At 55.3% G+C, this 16509-nt stretch overlaps 1 protein-coding gene across 1 annotated transcript in view; it reads left to right on the plus strand.

Annotated features, from left to right (window-relative positions):
• LOC133357880 (F-actin-uncapping protein LRRC16A-like) overlaps positions 1–15439 on the plus strand; it is a 57468-nt gene extending 42029 nt beyond the window's left edge. Inside the window, exons 23-39 of the mRNA XM_061576032.1 lie at positions 428–521; positions 1676–1774; positions 2807–2947; positions 5231–5338; positions 6067–6242; positions 6474–6561; positions 7358–7468; positions 7569–7635; positions 7753–7958; positions 8463–8539; positions 9395–9553; positions 10749–10956; positions 11451–11529; positions 11830–11973; positions 12421–12555; positions 12775–12974; positions 14452–15439. Of these exons, the coding sequence (XP_061432016.1) occupies positions 428–521; positions 1676–1774; positions 2807–2947; positions 5231–5338; positions 6067–6242; positions 6474–6561; positions 7358–7468; positions 7569–7635; positions 7753–7958; positions 8463–8539; positions 9395–9553; positions 10749–10956; positions 11451–11529; positions 11830–11973; positions 12421–12555; positions 12775–12971 (2089 nt within the window). The 3' untranslated portion in view covers positions 12972–12974; positions 14452–15439. The remainder of the gene's footprint in view (positions 1–427; positions 522–1675; positions 1775–2806; positions 2948–5230; positions 5339–6066; positions 6243–6473; positions 6562–7357; positions 7469–7568; positions 7636–7752; positions 7959–8462; positions 8540–9394; positions 9554–10748; positions 10957–11450; positions 11530–11829; positions 11974–12420; positions 12556–12774; positions 12975–14451) is intronic.
• Positions 15440–16509: the final 1070 nt, after the last annotated feature.

The raw sequence follows: 16509 nt of genomic DNA on the forward strand, positions 1-16509 counted from the left end.
TGGCCGAAACGTCGTGAAAATTATTTTATTGTGTTTTATTTTTATTATTTTATTATTTCCCTTCTACGTGACTTTACCGAAAGAACCAAGAAGATGAATCCCTGCAGTCACGAAAGCTTTAAAAATAATTATTTTATAATGTTTTATTTTTATTATTTTATTATTTCCCTTCTACGTGACTTCACCGAAAGAACCAAGAAGATGAACTAGAATTCACAGCCCGTTGTGCTGTATGAAGCTCTCTCCATGTCGTGTCGGTCACGAGGATTGTTTGACCACACTTCACGACGCTAGCAAGTGTGGGTCGGTGGCGGGTGGAGACCCAGGACTGGTTGAGACTGCTGTTCGTCACTCTCGGCTCGCCGTGGCTCACGGCACACTGAGCTAACCGCAGTGCCACCGCTCTGCTTCTTAATCTCTCCGCCAGGAACTACAGCCTGCGATTCATGCCCCTTCCCATGCACGACGCGGCGGCCGCAATGAAGACGCAGCCGGAGAGGACAGAGGAGGCCCTGCAGAAGGTTCAGACTCGTCGCAGCATTTACCGTTCACACAGCATGAGTGTGTGTGGACACGTGTGTGCGCGTGTGTGTGTGTGTATGAGGGATCTTTGTATGTGTGTCAGAGGTCGCAAACGGGTTTTGATTCCTTACCCGTACCCGGCCGCACCAGGGTCGCAAACGGGTACCCGTACCCATACCCGGCCGTACCCGTACCCTACCCGTACCCGGCCGGGTATCGGGTAGGGTACGGGTATCGGGTACCTGATTGCGACCTCTGGGATGAAGCCATGTTGCAGGCGCGGGTGGGTTGATTCTAGGAACTTGAATTGTGAGAAGAGACAAGACGTTGGGAAATGAGTGACAAACGGTTACTCACCAGTGACTCACGGTCTACCCGTATCCGTACCCGGCCGCACCAGGGTCGCAAACGGGTACCCGTACCCGGCCGAGTACGGGTAGCCGGGTATCGGGTAGGGTACGGGTATCGGGTACCCGGTTGCGACCTCTGATGTGTGTGTGAGGAGAGGTGGTGTAGCGGTTACCGCGCTGGGCTACGAACCCGACAAGCGTAGTTCGATTCCCGCTCGTGGCTAACACAAGTGATGGTTGTCTGAACCGGTCCTGGCCTCCAGTAGGTCAACTCGGCCTCAAATGAGCACCTTTTACGGTCCATAATCAACGTTATTTATAAATGTGTTGTAACCCTCCACCACCCGACACGGCCAATCAGCAAAAAAGTGTCACGTTGACAAAAGACAAATTAGTTCACTGCTTTAGCCCACCGGTGTATTGAAGCGTTTCGCTGGTAATTGCATCCAGCATCATCGGGCAATTCGCCAGAATTGAACTATTTGTTTTTTGTCAACGTGACACTTGTTTACTGATTGGCCGTGTCGGGTGGTGGAGGGTTAGAACACATTTATAAATAACGCGATCTAAACCCAAAAATGTTGATTATGATTAATATTGGTCGCGAAAGCCTACGTGTTAAACCTTTTACGGTGTAAAAAACATCGCCACTGCGGAGACAAAGGCGGCCTGGCGTGGTGCTGGCCACCCACCCCCTCTTGTGTCATGCCGCGGGTCTTCATAGGCGGTCGCTAACAGCACTTGCCACAACAGTCTGTTAAGGCTATATGGGGGGTCTTTGTCTTTGTGTGTGACCGTGGCAGATCGAGAAGCTGCTGTTGCGGAACCACGGCTCGCGGCGTTCGTGCCCGGAGCAGGCGTACCGCCTGCAGCACGGCATCCTCGCCAGCACATCCCAGCAGGTCAGGGAGTCGGGAGGGCAGGGGTTATGGTTGCCACCTGTCCGGGTGTGAATGTCCAGGCACGATCCGAACAGTCTTGAGGTCTGGTACCGCCGGTATTGTGTTGAACTTTGTTACAAGATACTGGACAGTCTTGATATGCCTGGTGCTGACTGAGATGTATGGGTTTTGGTCTTGAGTTGAAAAGGTGGCAGCCCCCTTCACCCACTCATTTGTCAAGTCGCTCAGTAACTCACCCACTCACCCACTGATTCACCCACTCATTCATTCACTCACTCGCTCACTCACCTGTCTCACTCACCTACCCACTACAGTTGCCACCTGTCCGGGAATTGGCATCTGTGTTTTTGCGGTAGGTAGTAATTGATTCGTACCGATATCTTGCTGGTACTGTGTTGAACTTTATTCCATTTTACTGCACAGCCTTTATAGGCCTGGTGCTGACTGAGAAATATGTGTGGATTTGGTCTTCGGTGGAAAAGATGGTGACCCAAGAGCCGCAAGAGGTCAGGGGTCAACAAATAGCACAACGGGGATCAGTGGCAAGAGAATGTTGCTGTATGTGCGTCTGTGTCTATTTGTGTGCGAGTGCGTGCGTGCGTATGTGTCCGTACGTCTGTGCGTGTCTGTGCATGTGTTGTACACGTGTGTGTGTGTGTGCAGATGTGGACGCGTTTGTATATGCGCGGGCATGCGTGTGTGTTGTTGTGGGTAGTTGGTAACACAGCGGTTCGTGCGCTGCGCTACGAACCCCGATTTTAATTTGATTTCCGCTCACGACTGACACCAGTGAAGAATACCTGAACCTGTGCTGGGCCTCCCCTGGCCACCCACCCCCTCGTGTGCCATGCCAGTTTTGTACATATTTTGAATTTATTTCGGGCTGCACAACCGTGCTAATCGGACGTGCGAGCCCCGAAAGGTGAGAGAGAGAGCCTTCATAGGTGCTACTCGCTAACAGTACTTGCCCGAACAGTCTTTTAAGGCTTTACGGGGGATCTTTGCGTGCGTGCGTGTGTGTGCGTGGGTCAGCTGGTGGACAGGATGTGCGTGAGGGCCCAGGACCAGCTGAGGGCCCTGCAGAGGGGAGCGGTGGGGGCGGCCGAGGGCCCTGCCCGCTCAGACATGATGCACGCTCAGGCCCTGCTGCAGGAGGCCAAGAACTCCAAGGCCGTACGTATGTAATGGGTTCTGGAGACACTTGTAGAGGTAACTTCTTTATTACAATCCAACAACACTCCATTCAGGTTAGGTACACAGCCTAGGTACACAGCCTAGATACACTACTCTGGCTTCCTCGGAACTCGCCCTCACAAGGACGTAGAGCCGGGAGTTCCAGAGTCCCACCACTGGCCCTCACAGCGTCCCAGGATCCTGAGATGGCTGGTCTTGGGTTTTGGGTCTTGAGCTACAACTGGCCCTGATCGGCTAGGGAGCTGCCCTTTTATGCCTCGTCCCCAACGAGGGGTGGGGTTGTGTCCGCCCCCAGATATCCCACAGAGCACACACAGCCCCCCCCCCCCCCCGTTGGTGGCGCCAAGGGGCTTAACTGGCTGGGGTGCCGAGGGTCCCAGCGCCTGGCGCCAAGGGGCTTAAGCGTCTGGGTTGCCTAGGGTCCCAGAGCCCCCAGCAGCCCCTCCCCTCTTATGTCACTACACGTATAATGGACATTGAACTCTGGCTGTTGCCATTGGGACAGGAGGGTGGTGGGGGGGGATAGCGCCATCCAGCCACCATGGAGAGATGGTAACTATCTCGCCTGGTATACAGGAGGTCGTGGGTTCAATCTCGACCCTAACAACTGTATAGTTGGAGTTTGCGTGTTCTCCCCGTGGTCGCGTGGGTTTTTCTCCGGTTCCTCAGTGCGCCTTACCTGGTGAAATAAAAAATAGTTTAGTTTAGTTCTAGGCCACGATGGGCTTTCACAATTTTGCAAGGTGCGCTCCCAGTTTGCAGAATAATAATACAAATTCCTGCTTAGATAACTATTCTTACGTTAGCACATTTTATGACAACAGCAGCAGCAGGAGCACTTTCACTCCAATCTCAACATTCTTAATTGTATTGTTTGGATTAGGCCACTAAGTAATGATGTGACCCTAATCTGTGTGAAGAACCCTCCACCACCCGACACGGCCAAACATTCAATTGTCACGCAGTGCACAAGCGTTTAACAACACATCAGTTAAATTTCGATTTAAAGCTTTCGTGACTGCAGGGATTCATCTTCTTGGTTCTTTCGGTAAAGTCACGTAGAAGGGAGATAATAAAATAATAAAAATTAAACATAATAAAATAATTCTCACGACGTTTCGGCCACAACGCAAGCAGCCGTCCTCAGGTGAAAACCAGGTCTGTCGGGGAGACATTCAGACGCTGTCTTTCCGACAGACCTGTTCTTCACCTGAGGACGGCTGCTTGCGTTGTGGCCGAAACGTCGTGAGAATTATTTTATTATGTTTTATTTTTATTATTTTATTATTTCCCTTCTACGTGACTTTACCGAAAGAACCAAGAAGATGAATACATCGGTTATTATTTTTCCAGCTCACAATCCCCGCAACCACAATTGACAATCTCAAGATGCTTTACAAAGCTGAAGAAACTACATTCGGATAAAATGGGGCATGACGAGTGGGTTAGGGCAGGGAAAACAGGAGTGAGGGATAGAGATACCCAGCAATCGGAGCCCCAAATCAATAACAAACAAACAACATCGACAACAACGAGCCCCGGGGCAGCCAGGGCAGCAGCAGCAGCAGCCAGGAGTCCCAGGGCATCCTGGGTAGACCAGGGCCTATTCAGCACGGAGGAGGCAGCAGAGGAGAGAGCTGCAGTCCTCAATACGTAGGTATGCACGTTGAACTTCTTTAGCACCGTACTTAGCCAATTGCGCCAGTCGGAGGTGCGGGGCAAGGACAACGAACTAACACACAAAAAGCACTTTCACGGGAACTAACAGAAGCAGGAAAGAGTCTTTGCGGCAGAGGTCGCAACCGGGTACCCGATACCCGTACCCTACCCGATACCCGGCTACCCGTACCCGGCCAGGTACGGGTACGGGTACCCGTTTGCGAATCTGGTGCGGCCGGGTACGGGTACGGGTAGGCCGTGAGTCACTGGTGAGTAACCGTTTGTCACTCATTTCGGGTAGGGTACGGGTAGGGAACGGGTACCCGTACCCGGCCGGGTACAGGTACGGGTACCTATTTGCGACCCTGGTGCGGCCGGGTACGGGTAAGGAATCAAAACCCGTTTGCAACCTCTGCTTAGCGGCGGCAACAACGGGGAGGAAGTTGTGGCCATGAGAGAAATTGCGCGGCCGATCGCGGACCTCGGACGTTCTTGCTCGAGCTGCGCGGCCGTGCGCAGCGATAGCAGAGAGGCACCGCTCCGAGGCTCGCGGCTCGCAGCTCACCCCGGCTTCCATCACCTCCCCCCGCCCTGCGCGTGCAGCTGCTGCCCACGCTGTTCCACCACAGCCCAGGGGGGCCCGACCCCCTCAGCGTGCAGATGGAGGAGACGACGGCGGAGGTGGCGGCCGTGCTCGACTCACAGCTGCAGGTGGGGGGGGGGGCAGTCGTCCGCTTGGCCCGGCAGCCCAAGTTCCATTCCCGATCGCGGCCCACACCAGTGACGATTATGTGAAGCGGTCCTGAGCCTCCCTGAGGCCAACTCAGCCTGAAATGAGTACCCGGTGCAGTGCGTAAACTCGCCACTGGGGAGACAAAAGCGGCTGGGCGTGGTGTCCACACCACCCTCTCGTGTGCCGTGCCGGCCTTCATAGGTGCTCTAGTCTAACAGCAGTTTAAAGCGTAGTTGGCTTTCACACCAATATCAATGATAAAGGTTTTTTTGGTTTAGATCACAAAAATGTGAATGTGTCGTTAAACCCGCCACCACCCAACAAAGCCAATTAGTAGGGTTTGTCACGTACGCAAAAAGTGCCAATTACTACTTCAGCACCACCGGTGTCTTGGAGAGTAAACCCACAACATTTATAATTGGAGTCCGACGTTTCGCTGATGATTACAACCATCCTCATCAGTCGACAGCCAGAATTGTGAAGAAGTCCTCCTGTTTCGGTCTTAAATAAAGGGAGTGACGTTGACGTCATCACTGTGGGCCTATCGGGGTTTCCGCGTCGGCGTGTGATGTGCTTAGCGGGTGCGCGCCGCCTGCGGTGCACGTAGATGCATGCCACGTGCCGTGCGTAGCGGACGTTGTATTCGTGGGGCGCGTGTGCGTGCATGCGGCATGTGCGTGCGGCGTGTGGCGTGTGCGGCGCACAGGCGATGCTGGAGGCGATGGTGCGCGTGGGGGAGGGGCTGTGCCCACACACGACGGCGGCGCCGGGCGTCCGTGCCGCCCTCCTCGCCGCCGGCGCTGAGAGAATCTCCGTCCCGCGCTCGCTCGTGCGGAGCCTCGGCCTCGAGCAGGCGGCCGTGGAGCTCCACGACAAAGCGAGGTGCGGGGAAACCACGGGCGCCACGTGCTCACGCAACCGCTCGCTTAGCCACTCACTCTACCCGTACTCCTACTCAACGACTCTACACCACTTGTACAAAGACGCCGCTCAACCCTGGCTGAATTGTCCCCCGTGTCATCATCTATCCTGCTGTGTCTCTGTCCGTGCGCTCGGCTATCTCTGACCCTGTCACTGACGGCGTCCCCCAACCCCCCCCCCGCGTGTCTCCAGCGAGGTGCGCCTGTCCCTGTCGGCGCTCCTGGCGGACCGCATCACGGACAAGCTCTTGGAGCAGCTGTGCGGCGTCCACGCCAAGCTGGTGCGACGCGCCACGGTCACCTCCTCCTCTCGTCGCCGAGTGTCACCGAGTTTTATTTTCCCGTAGCGGAGCGGGGGGAGACCCGTGACCGGTGGGCCCAACGCGGCCCACACAAGATGTACCCTCCGCCTCCCCCGCTCCCCCTGCCTCTCGCCATGACCACCTTAGATGCACTAATCGGGTACTGGAGGGGAATATTTTTGAGCTGGCAGGGTCGCTTTGTCGATGTGCACTGTCCTAGCGCAGTCAACGTTCAGCGTCAACTATATATGTATGTGTGTTGAACTTCTTTCGCACCGTACGTAGCCAGTTCCGCTAGTCGGAGGTGCGTGGAGCTGCCCAGAAATGTAATTTTTTTAATTCTGCTCGACCCCCGGTGAGCATCCGGTTCCCCACCTCCGGTTGATAGCAACAACCGCTACTTCCTCCTAAATTCTAGATTTGAAGCTTTCGTGACTGCAAGGATTCATATTCTTAGGTTTTGTCGGTAAAGTCACGTAGGTAAAAAATAAAAATTAATAAAAGTAAAATAAAAATCACGACTTGATAGCTGTATCAAGTGATACAGCTATCGTGCTGTGACGGTTCCACCTGAAGACGGAAGCTTGTGTTGCCTCCGAAACGTCGTAATTTTTATTTTTATTTTACTTTTATTAATTTACATTTTTTTACCTACGTGATTTTACCGAAAAAACCGAAGAATATTCCTCCTAAATGTCACCTCTCCCGCCGCCACAAGCCAAACAGCCATGGGGCATTAAGCGGTGCGCGCTGACATTGACGCTGCCGCCCCCAGGCTGGGCACCTGGCTAGCAACGGCCTCGCGCTGGGGGGGCAGCCGCCTCCCGCAGGACAGACCTCACCGCAGGAAGACGGCGCTCACTCCGAGGAGGCTGACATCGTCACGGTAAGCGCAGCCGGTGCCGGAGCCTGAACTTGACTTTTTCCTCGCGTCCCCGCAGATCCAAGTAAACCCTTTGACTTTGACCTCTTCAACCCCTCCCCAGATGTCGCCCGTCTCGCGCAAGCGGAGCCTTCGCAACAGGAGGATGCGGCCGGTGTCGCGTGCCTTCGGTATGGCCGCCCCCGCCCGCCGGCGTCTGTGCCGGCGCTCGTGACATTTCACTTGCGGTTTTCTCGTCCCGTCGTTTCATTTCCTTCCTGGTGAATGCACCCGCCTCTCCCCCACAGCCGACGGCGCGCTGGATGGCGGAGCCGTGGCTGCGACGGCAGCGCCGCAGAAGGGCGGCACGAGCGAGCTGCCGCCGATGGACGTGTCGGAGCCGCCGCCAGGAGATGCGGGGAGGCTGGAGCACGTGACCAAGACGAGACCCAAGAAACCGGGTCGGCCGGGGAGGCAGCACCGCCCGTCCGTCTCCGCAAGTCTCCGCGCTGTTGTGAGTGCTCGTCAGCAGTCGCACGAGGCGGTCACGAGCGCGGGATCCATACCAAAACGCCACGAGCCTACTGCGAATGGCTCACACGGGAATCGCGATTCGCACGTTCAAGAAATTCTCACTTTAATGGGATTGGAATGAGGATTCCGCTACAGTCAAACTCTCCCAATAGAATCCCATTCATTGCAATAGAGATGCAGGAATTGCCACTCAAATGAATCGGAACTCTTTGAGAGCCTAAGAATAGGCCCTTAGAATCCTTGTTCATTTAAGTGGAGATTTTCCCGAGTTGACCAGGCCTCACAGGTCCTGCGTTCTTGCCCGATGCCCTGACTTGATTTGTCAGTTGCTGTGACCATGCACGGACAATGACGTTTTCTTTGTGTACGGTTATGTTCATCGTAAATATATTATAATGAGCAACGGAGGTTAGTTTATATGACCCCACACCTCTACACTGACCTCTGCCCCCACACCCCTCCACCGACCCCCCCTCCACCCCAGCAGGATGAGGGAGCTGTTGATGAAGGAATCGCTGAGTTCTTCACCAAGAAAGTCCTTCCTCCTTCAGCCAGGCTCCAGTGAGAAGCACAAACCGGCAGTCATCATCACTGTCACCATCACCGTCATCATCATCACCACCACCATTGTCACCATCATCACTACCATCGTCACCATCATCGTTACCATCAGCATCACTAGCGTCACCATCATCTTAATGTTCCTAAGTAAACACTACCACCATCAACACCATCATCGGCAAACACCACCACCTCCATCATCATCATCACCTGCCGTCACCCCCACCACCCTTGTAAAATCAGCTGTAGTTGTGCAATAAAGGTCGTTGAGGCGACTTCTGGAATCCGGTCTTTATTCGATTTTCATTACAGCACTCCTTCACGCTGCTGACCGGCAGCGTGAGAGGGATAGAGAGAGACACGCGCAGCCACGTGGCAACTTGGAGCCCCGCTCTCGCATGGCCTCCTCCTCCGTTCGTTCCAGTTCTGACCACGTGTTGCTCGTCTCCACCCCTATTTAATACCCGGGTCACGTGGTACCTTTCCACCAATCCTGGTTAGCCTCTATGGAATCTTCCAGACTCCCCCGTAGGCTCCCGGGACCGCGCCCCTGACTCCTCTCCCCATTGGCTGTGGCTAAAGCCAGCAGAACCAATCCTCTACTTGCAGCTGTCACCTTCCCATTACGTCAGGGCCACGCCCCTAGGCTTCCCCCCATTGGCTATGGACCAGGACCGGCAGAGCCAATCATCGTGACGAGTTGTAATCCGTCAACGACCCGGATATAACCTCACATTACAGTTGTGCAATATAGGGCGGCAGAAGCGATCTCAATGTTATGCTCCCGCTCTTATTGCCGCTCGTTCTGCCGCTCCTTCTGCTGCTGCTGCTGCTCCTGCTGCTGCTGCTGCTCAGGGCTGTGGGGACAGAGAGGGGACAACACCCACAGGAAGAAGGCCCCAAGGGCAGGAAAGGCAGCTTCTTCTCCTTCCTGAAGCCCTGGGCCCCACGCCCACCGCAGCTCACGTCTCAGCCCAGCTTGGAGCTGGGCCCGGCCTCCACAGCGCCCGACAGGTTAGGCCACACCACACGGCTGGAGCGAGAGAGTGTTTTGAACTCGTAGAATTTGGGAGTCAGAATACTATTCTTAGATTTTTTCGGTAAAGTCACGTAGGTAAAAACATTAAAATTAATAAAAGTAAAATAAAATAAAAATCACGACGTTTCGTGATTTTTATTTTATTTTACTTTTATTAATTTTAATGTTTTTACCTACGTGACTTTACCGAAAAAACCTAAGAATATGAATCCTTGCTGTCACGAAAGCTTCAAATCTAGAATAGTCAGAATACTACTTTGTATGTGGTCCCTGCCTGGGGTGCAAATTCTGTAATAGCAATATGACCCCCCACCTCCCACCTTTCCCCCACTGCCTGGGGTAAAAATTATGGTTATGCCGAGGATTCTGACACCTCCTTGGGTCAGCGTTAGACTTGGGGAGGTTCATATAGTGTGTAGAATTCTGATGCCCAGCATCCCAGGGTAAAAAGTATATGGAGGTCAAAATATTGTCTCACACCGGCATCGCCTGCACACACCACAACAACAGCTGTCATTCACCACTAAGCGGCTCGGTGCACTTTGAGACCCACTGAGATGACTGGCAGATGCATCACCTGTGCTCCCTACTGCGCCAACTTGCTGTCTTTTAGCCACCTGGCGTTCCACTCTTTGTTGTGAGTGCCGCTCCTCCGCCGTTGTTGGCAGGTGACTGCCTCCAACTGCCCAGTAGTGTCCTGCCTCCTGCACAGAGGCCGATCTCGACACCACTGGTACCGGTCATCGGCAAGTCCAATCAGCTCCACGTCCTCCTGTATTGCATCTTCTCCAGCCCGTGCCATGCCCATGGTCGGAAATCGCAGAGTTTTCCTTAACTTGACGCGTGTCCCCGCGTGTGCCCGCCTTTCCGCCACGTAACCCCGTGTATTATGTTTTATTTTTATTATTTTATTACTTCCCTTCTACGTGACTTTACCGAAAGAACCAAGAAGATGAATCCCTGCAGTCACGAAAGCTTTAAATCGAAATGTAACCCCGTGTGTTATGGCGTGTCGCAGTGTGTGTCTGTGTTCCCTGTGTGTCCCTGTTCGGGCGCGTCTCCACGTCTCCCCACGTGTCCTCACGTGTTCACACCACGTGTTCACACCACGTGTCTCCGCATGTTTCAGTGTGCCCCTGTTTCTCCCCACGTATCCCCACGTGTCTTCAGCTCTGAGTCGTCGCTGCCGCCGCCGCCGGCAGTGGAGAAGGACGCGTTGGAGTTGGCGCGCGAGGGCCCCACGGAGGCGGCCGCAGCGACGGAGGAGCCGGCGCCCCCCGTGGAGCGCTGGCGCTTGTTCGGCGTTCCCGTCATGATGCCGCCCCACCCGACCGGGCCGCCATCCCAGCTCCCCGATCTCACCTCCGGCAGGACCAAGGTGACCGATCGCAGCGTGCGTTGCACACCATGTGACCTTCGCTTCCTGTCTCTCCCTCTCGTTCGTTCTCTCGAGTTCCTCCGCCGCCCGAGGACAGATCCGCGGCACGGGTTCCCTCCATCCGATCCGATCCTGGCTACCCGGCAATCCGCGCTCGGGTTTCAGGGGCACGTCTACGGATGAACGATAGAGGACGTGTCCCCCGCGCCTTCCACAGCGGCGGCGTTTAGGCGACACCGTCGCCGGACGCAGTTGAACGTCGCGCCCAGGACGTCATTTGGATTTTCCCAAGCGGATAAACGCGTCCGCACCCCGGGGCGGGGCGCTGCATAGGACGTGCATCTTGCGCATTGCAGCGGGGACCGGGTCGTTTAGCAATCGCGCACCCTCTTCACTCACCCTGCCTTGTCTCCCTCGCACTCCCGCGCTCCTCCTCCCGTCTGTCTGCCCACTCCCCCTGCTGCACGGTGGCGGCGGATTTCCGTCGTCCGCAGAAATCGGATTCGGTCAGCCAAGACGACGACGACTCGGCGGACAGCAAGAGCTACGCCCCGGGGCCTGGAGGTCAGCCAGGTCCATGACCCCTCCCCTCCCTCCCTCCCTCCCTCCCTCCCTCCCTCCCTCCCTCCCTCCCTCCCTCCCTCCCTCCCTCCCTCCCTCCCTCCCTCCCTCCCACCTTCCATCCCTCCCTCCCCTCCCTCCCTCCCACCTTCCATCCCTCCCCTCCCACCTTCCCTCCCTACGTGACTTTACCGAAAAAACCTAAGAGTAAGGATCTCCGTCCCCCGGTTCGCCGCGAGTGTTGCGTCGTCGCGGGCTCGGCGGCGGTGCGCGTGGCACCCGCGGTGACTCGCGGTCGGCTTCGCCCCGCAGGCTCCGCAGGGGAGAGGAGGATGACGGCGCGGCGCCGGGCCCTGCAGCCGCCCGCGAACCGCGACCTTCGCGAGGACGACGGTGACGTGGCGCCGGAGGGCCCAGCGACGGCCGTCTGGCGGTGCCGCCCCAACGCGCCCAGCGGTACGCGGCGGCGACGTCATCGTTGTGGGCTGTGCTCAATCCGCTGCTGGATGACGGCTTCCCCAAGTTGTCACCATCTCTCGTGGTCTTGCAGTGCAACAATTCGTCCAGTTCCGTCTCTTGCGTGGCGGTGTGTTCCCTGCCTTGACTGCCACTGCATTTTTTTGTCTCGACCACCGCCTCGTGACCCGAGTTCGATTCCTGCTCGTGGCCAACACCAGTGACGATTATCTGATCCGGTGCTGGGTCTCCTCCCCGACGTAGAATCGGCCTCAAATGAATACCTGGTACGGTGTGTAAACATCGCCACTGGGGAGACAAAGGCTGTCGGCGTGGTGCTGGTCACCCACCCCCTCGTGGACCATTCCGGCCTTCATAGGTGCTCGCCGACAACACTTGCTCCTAAGGCTATACGGGGGATCTTTGTTTTTGTGTCCACCCACGAAGGGGATGAGGGAGATGGCGAGGATAATGCTCCGAGCGAGTCGCAAGCGGCCTCCTCCCCTCGACTTCCGAAGAAGCACGAGGCCGACCCGGCGCCCAAACGGCCGGCCCTCCCCCGGGCTGCCCTGCAGCCTCCAGGTGAGTCACGTGGGCCTGCGCGGGTCCACGTGTGCGCGCACTGTCGTTGCGTTGAGGTTGATGCTCGTGGTTGCATTTGGGTCCATGTTTGTGGTCGTGAGGAGGTTGATGTTTGTGGCAGTGTTTGTGGTTGTGTCACTGCCGTTTCTTCTGCGGCGGTGGTGCCAGCACCAGCGCATGATGGCGAGCGCCGCGCATCCAACGTGTGCCCGGGCGCAGGCTCAGCAAATCGGTGCCGCCCGGCCTCCATGGTAGAGGAGGGCAGCCCCAGCGCGGTGGAAGACCACGTCTTCTCTGACCCTGCCGACCAATCACAAGCCTCGGCGGCAAGGCCCGTCACGGCGGAGGCGGAGCCTCGGAGGTCACGGAGGATGATAGTGAAGTGCCACTCGCTGGGGCAACAGCTGGACGAATAGCCGGTACGAGGGAATGCCCGCAAATTCTACAAATATCACGCGGCTCTTAACGTCTGCGACCAATGTCCTCGAACGCCAACAACCACGGATAGCCCAATTCCTACCGTGCTGTATGCGCCGAATGATCGGTGATAAGCACGTGTCCTGAACTTCTTTCGCACCGTACGTAGCCAACCGTGCGAATCGGAGGTGCGGGGGAAGGACAACAAACTAACAAAAAAATCGCGACATTAATTTCAATTAGCCTCGCAACATCACGCGGGGACGTGTTTACTACTCGTCAGGTTGCACGCAGCAGGGGTAACCGACGTAACGTCACTTTTTACGGAGAACACCGGTGAACGTGCAAAGATGTCCCACGGTGAGTGGCAAAGGACTGCAGTTTGTGAAACCCTAGCTCATCCCAATTGCCCGGTGAGTCTCGTTTAATCTCAAGTGCCATCTCACCCCCACCTCCCCCCCACTGAGTCCTTGCTTTTTCGCGCATCCGACACCAATGAGGAAGTCGCCCTGATGTCCACCCATCGCATCCACCCACAGTCAACCGCAACAGCTTATGCAGCTCCACGCTTCCCCAGGTTTCCCACGGGAAACACCCCCGGGAGGCCTTTGTTGGATTCCCCCTATTATCCCTCGTGAGTCACAGCGTCGCTTGGCTCGTCTCTGATGCCGCGTTTCCACGGCCACCACGGACCCACCCAGGTTCCCATGGCAGCCGTACCAGTTATTGGGGCTGGGGCACCGGGCCCACGTTATCCCTTTCATCGGCAGACACACGGCGCTTTCATCTGCACTGCCCAGAGAAGCAGGTCACACTCTTGCAAACGAGACCCTACCCGGCTCTCTCGAGCTCGTCTCCCGGTTAAGCAATTCACCTCGTCCTGAAGGCCACAGGGTCAACACAGATAAGGGAACGAGTTGCCAGCAGCGTCCCTTAGCGCAACTCCAGCAGCTGCGACTTGTTTAACGTCATGGACTTTGACTGGGCCCGTTTGTGAAGCCACTGTTGGACAAAGTGCCTCGCCATTCCATATCGGTAATAATAATAATAGTTAAATTTGTAACGCGCGCAAATTTGCAGACGTAGTGGCCGCAACTCAGAGGCGCGGAGCCAAGCTCAGAGTCGCTCGAAAGCACGCGGTTGTAGAGGTGAGTTTTAAAGTGTCTCTTGAAGGAGGCGATTGAGGTGATGCTGCGAATGTGCAGAGGGATATCGTTCCAGACTGTTGGGGCTGCCACCGAGAAGCGGCGCATAGACACGATGACCATCCTGGATCTTGGTATCAAGAGGAGGTCGTGAGTCGCTCTGCGCAGGCATCTGCCGTGTGCGGAGCTGCAAGTTGTCATGGGGGTTGTTTGACCATACTTCACCGTGCTGGGCAGCGCCGGTTGTTAACTCATCTTAGCTCGATTTAACTCTAGATTACGTTAAACTAAAACAGTTTTTTTCCTGTTAACGCTCGTTTCCCACCGGCTGCAGCGGCGAAGGAGCAGGAGAGGCTGTGGCTGACGGCCTCGTGCCGTGCTGCTGATGCTGGAACAGGCCTGGGCCGCTGAAGCCTCCCGCCTGCTGCCCCGGGTCGAAGAAACCGAGCTTGAATTAACCTCCTGAGCTGTGCGCTGGTCTTCCCTTTAAGCGGTGCCTTATTTCACACGCGCTCATCTCGCGGTCGCACGCTTCCTTCGAACGTGTTGCGTCGATGTGTGCAACTGTAAATCCTCAACGCGCAAGCGTCGCTCGCTCCGCTGTGCATGCGAGCCGCGGGTAGCGGTGAGGGGCTGCTGGTTTAACTCTTGCTAGCGGGGCCACGCTCAGCGTTGCTGCCACCGGCGATTGTTCAAGACATGGGGAGTCACGTTTTCGGGATGGGTGGTGCAGTGATTCGCGCTCCGTGCTATGAACTATACAACCTGAGTTCGACTCCCAGAAACGGGTCGATGCTGGGTGGGTAAAACACAGATTCCATTAATTTGGACTAGTTCTGGGCCTCCCCTAGGTCCAGAATCTGCTACAATGTGTAAACATCAACACAGGGGAAAGGAAATCGGCCGAGTGTAATACTGGCCACATCCGCCCCTGTCGTGTGGTGGAGCCGGCCTTAATAAGTGCTCGCTGACAGCACTTGCCCTGACGGTCGTAGGCTATACGGGGGACTTTTATACGAGGTCAATGTATAAAAGAGCCACTCCCAGGCTCTGGGGTCACAGTGTTCGTTGAATTATTCCTTCCACCAAGAAATGGAAACTGAGATTTGCCAAGCCACGATCGCCCAAGTCCGTCGCCTGCATTTCACCAGGGCCCTGGTCTGTGCTCCTCCCTACTGAGTCATGAGCCATTGCTGTTGACGCCAAGAGCTGCCAGTGTCTCGTTATAAACTTGAACTCGCAACTGGTTTTTGTGATGTTATTGAGCGTTCTTCTTGGTTCTTTCGGTAAAGTCACGTAGAAGGGAAATAATAAAATAATCTTTTTTTATAATACATTTATTTTATTTTATTATTTCCCTTCTACGTGACTTACCGAAAGAACCAAGAAGATGAATCCCTGCAGTCACGAAAGCTTTAAATCGAAATTATTGAGCGTTCTTAACGAGTGTAGTGTCATTCTGGATTGTTAATGTTATGGTCAGTAATTTGTTCATGTTTTGCAGGGGCGGTATTTTAATAATTGTCGTTTTGCACTGTTGCTATGATTAATGCCAAGGAATGTTCAAGCAATGCAAAGCAAAGGTTGCGTGTGCAAACGATGGGAGGCTCAGTGGCACCGCGGCTGCGAGCGGTCACGCATTGACCTCTACTGCAGAAACTCGGTAAAATTATCTCCTGCCGGACCACAATCCCAGGCTGAAGCGATGGGTTACTTAACACCCACTCTCTTAACATATCCCAAAGCGTACGCGGTACGCTCGGTAACATAACCCAGCAGCGTTTTGTTGTTGTTTGTTTTGCTGCTGTATGAAGGTGAATATGCTTGAATGGAAAGTGGTGTGCCAGTCATTTTCCACGTTAAAGAGAATGTGGCGGGAGGTGAGGGTCTGGGTCAGAGAGACGCGGTTTGGCCGAGACACGAAGCCGTTCAAGTCTCCTGCTCGCTCCTCTTGGCAATGGGTTAAAAGCGATTGTAACCGCTACGATACTTGCGTTGATTCGCGATGCGTGCCCCGACTTGATTAGTCACATCGCGAGGAGTGCGAATTGTTCGGGGCTGGTCCGGTGCCTTTCCTCCCGGGCCCCTCATCCATGCTGGCGCTGGACAAACGCGTGCAGTATTGTAGCTGTTGAGTGTGCAGGCGGTGTCACTGCACGGGGCCCACGGGCTAGAGGGGCCCAGGCACTGGGTTGCAAGGAGGGGAATGGCAAACAGGGCCCCCCCATTTCATTCCTTGCACCAGGACCGTGCTGACCAAGATACGTCGCACGGAGGACGCGTTGGCAAGACGTCATGAGGACGTTCATCGTGGGTTTTACATCGAATTTATACCATTAGTACTTTTGATATAACAGTTGGTTTCATAGTTACGTAATTTGTTACGTAAACT

Source organism: Lethenteron reissneri, chromosome 60, assembly GCF_015708825.2.
Source record: "Lethenteron reissneri isolate LAM-NWPU_2019-01 chromosome 60, ASM1570882v1, whole genome shotgun sequence".
Lineage (NCBI taxonomy): Eukaryota > Metazoa > Chordata > Hyperoartia > Petromyzontiformes > Petromyzontidae > Lethenteron > Lethenteron reissneri.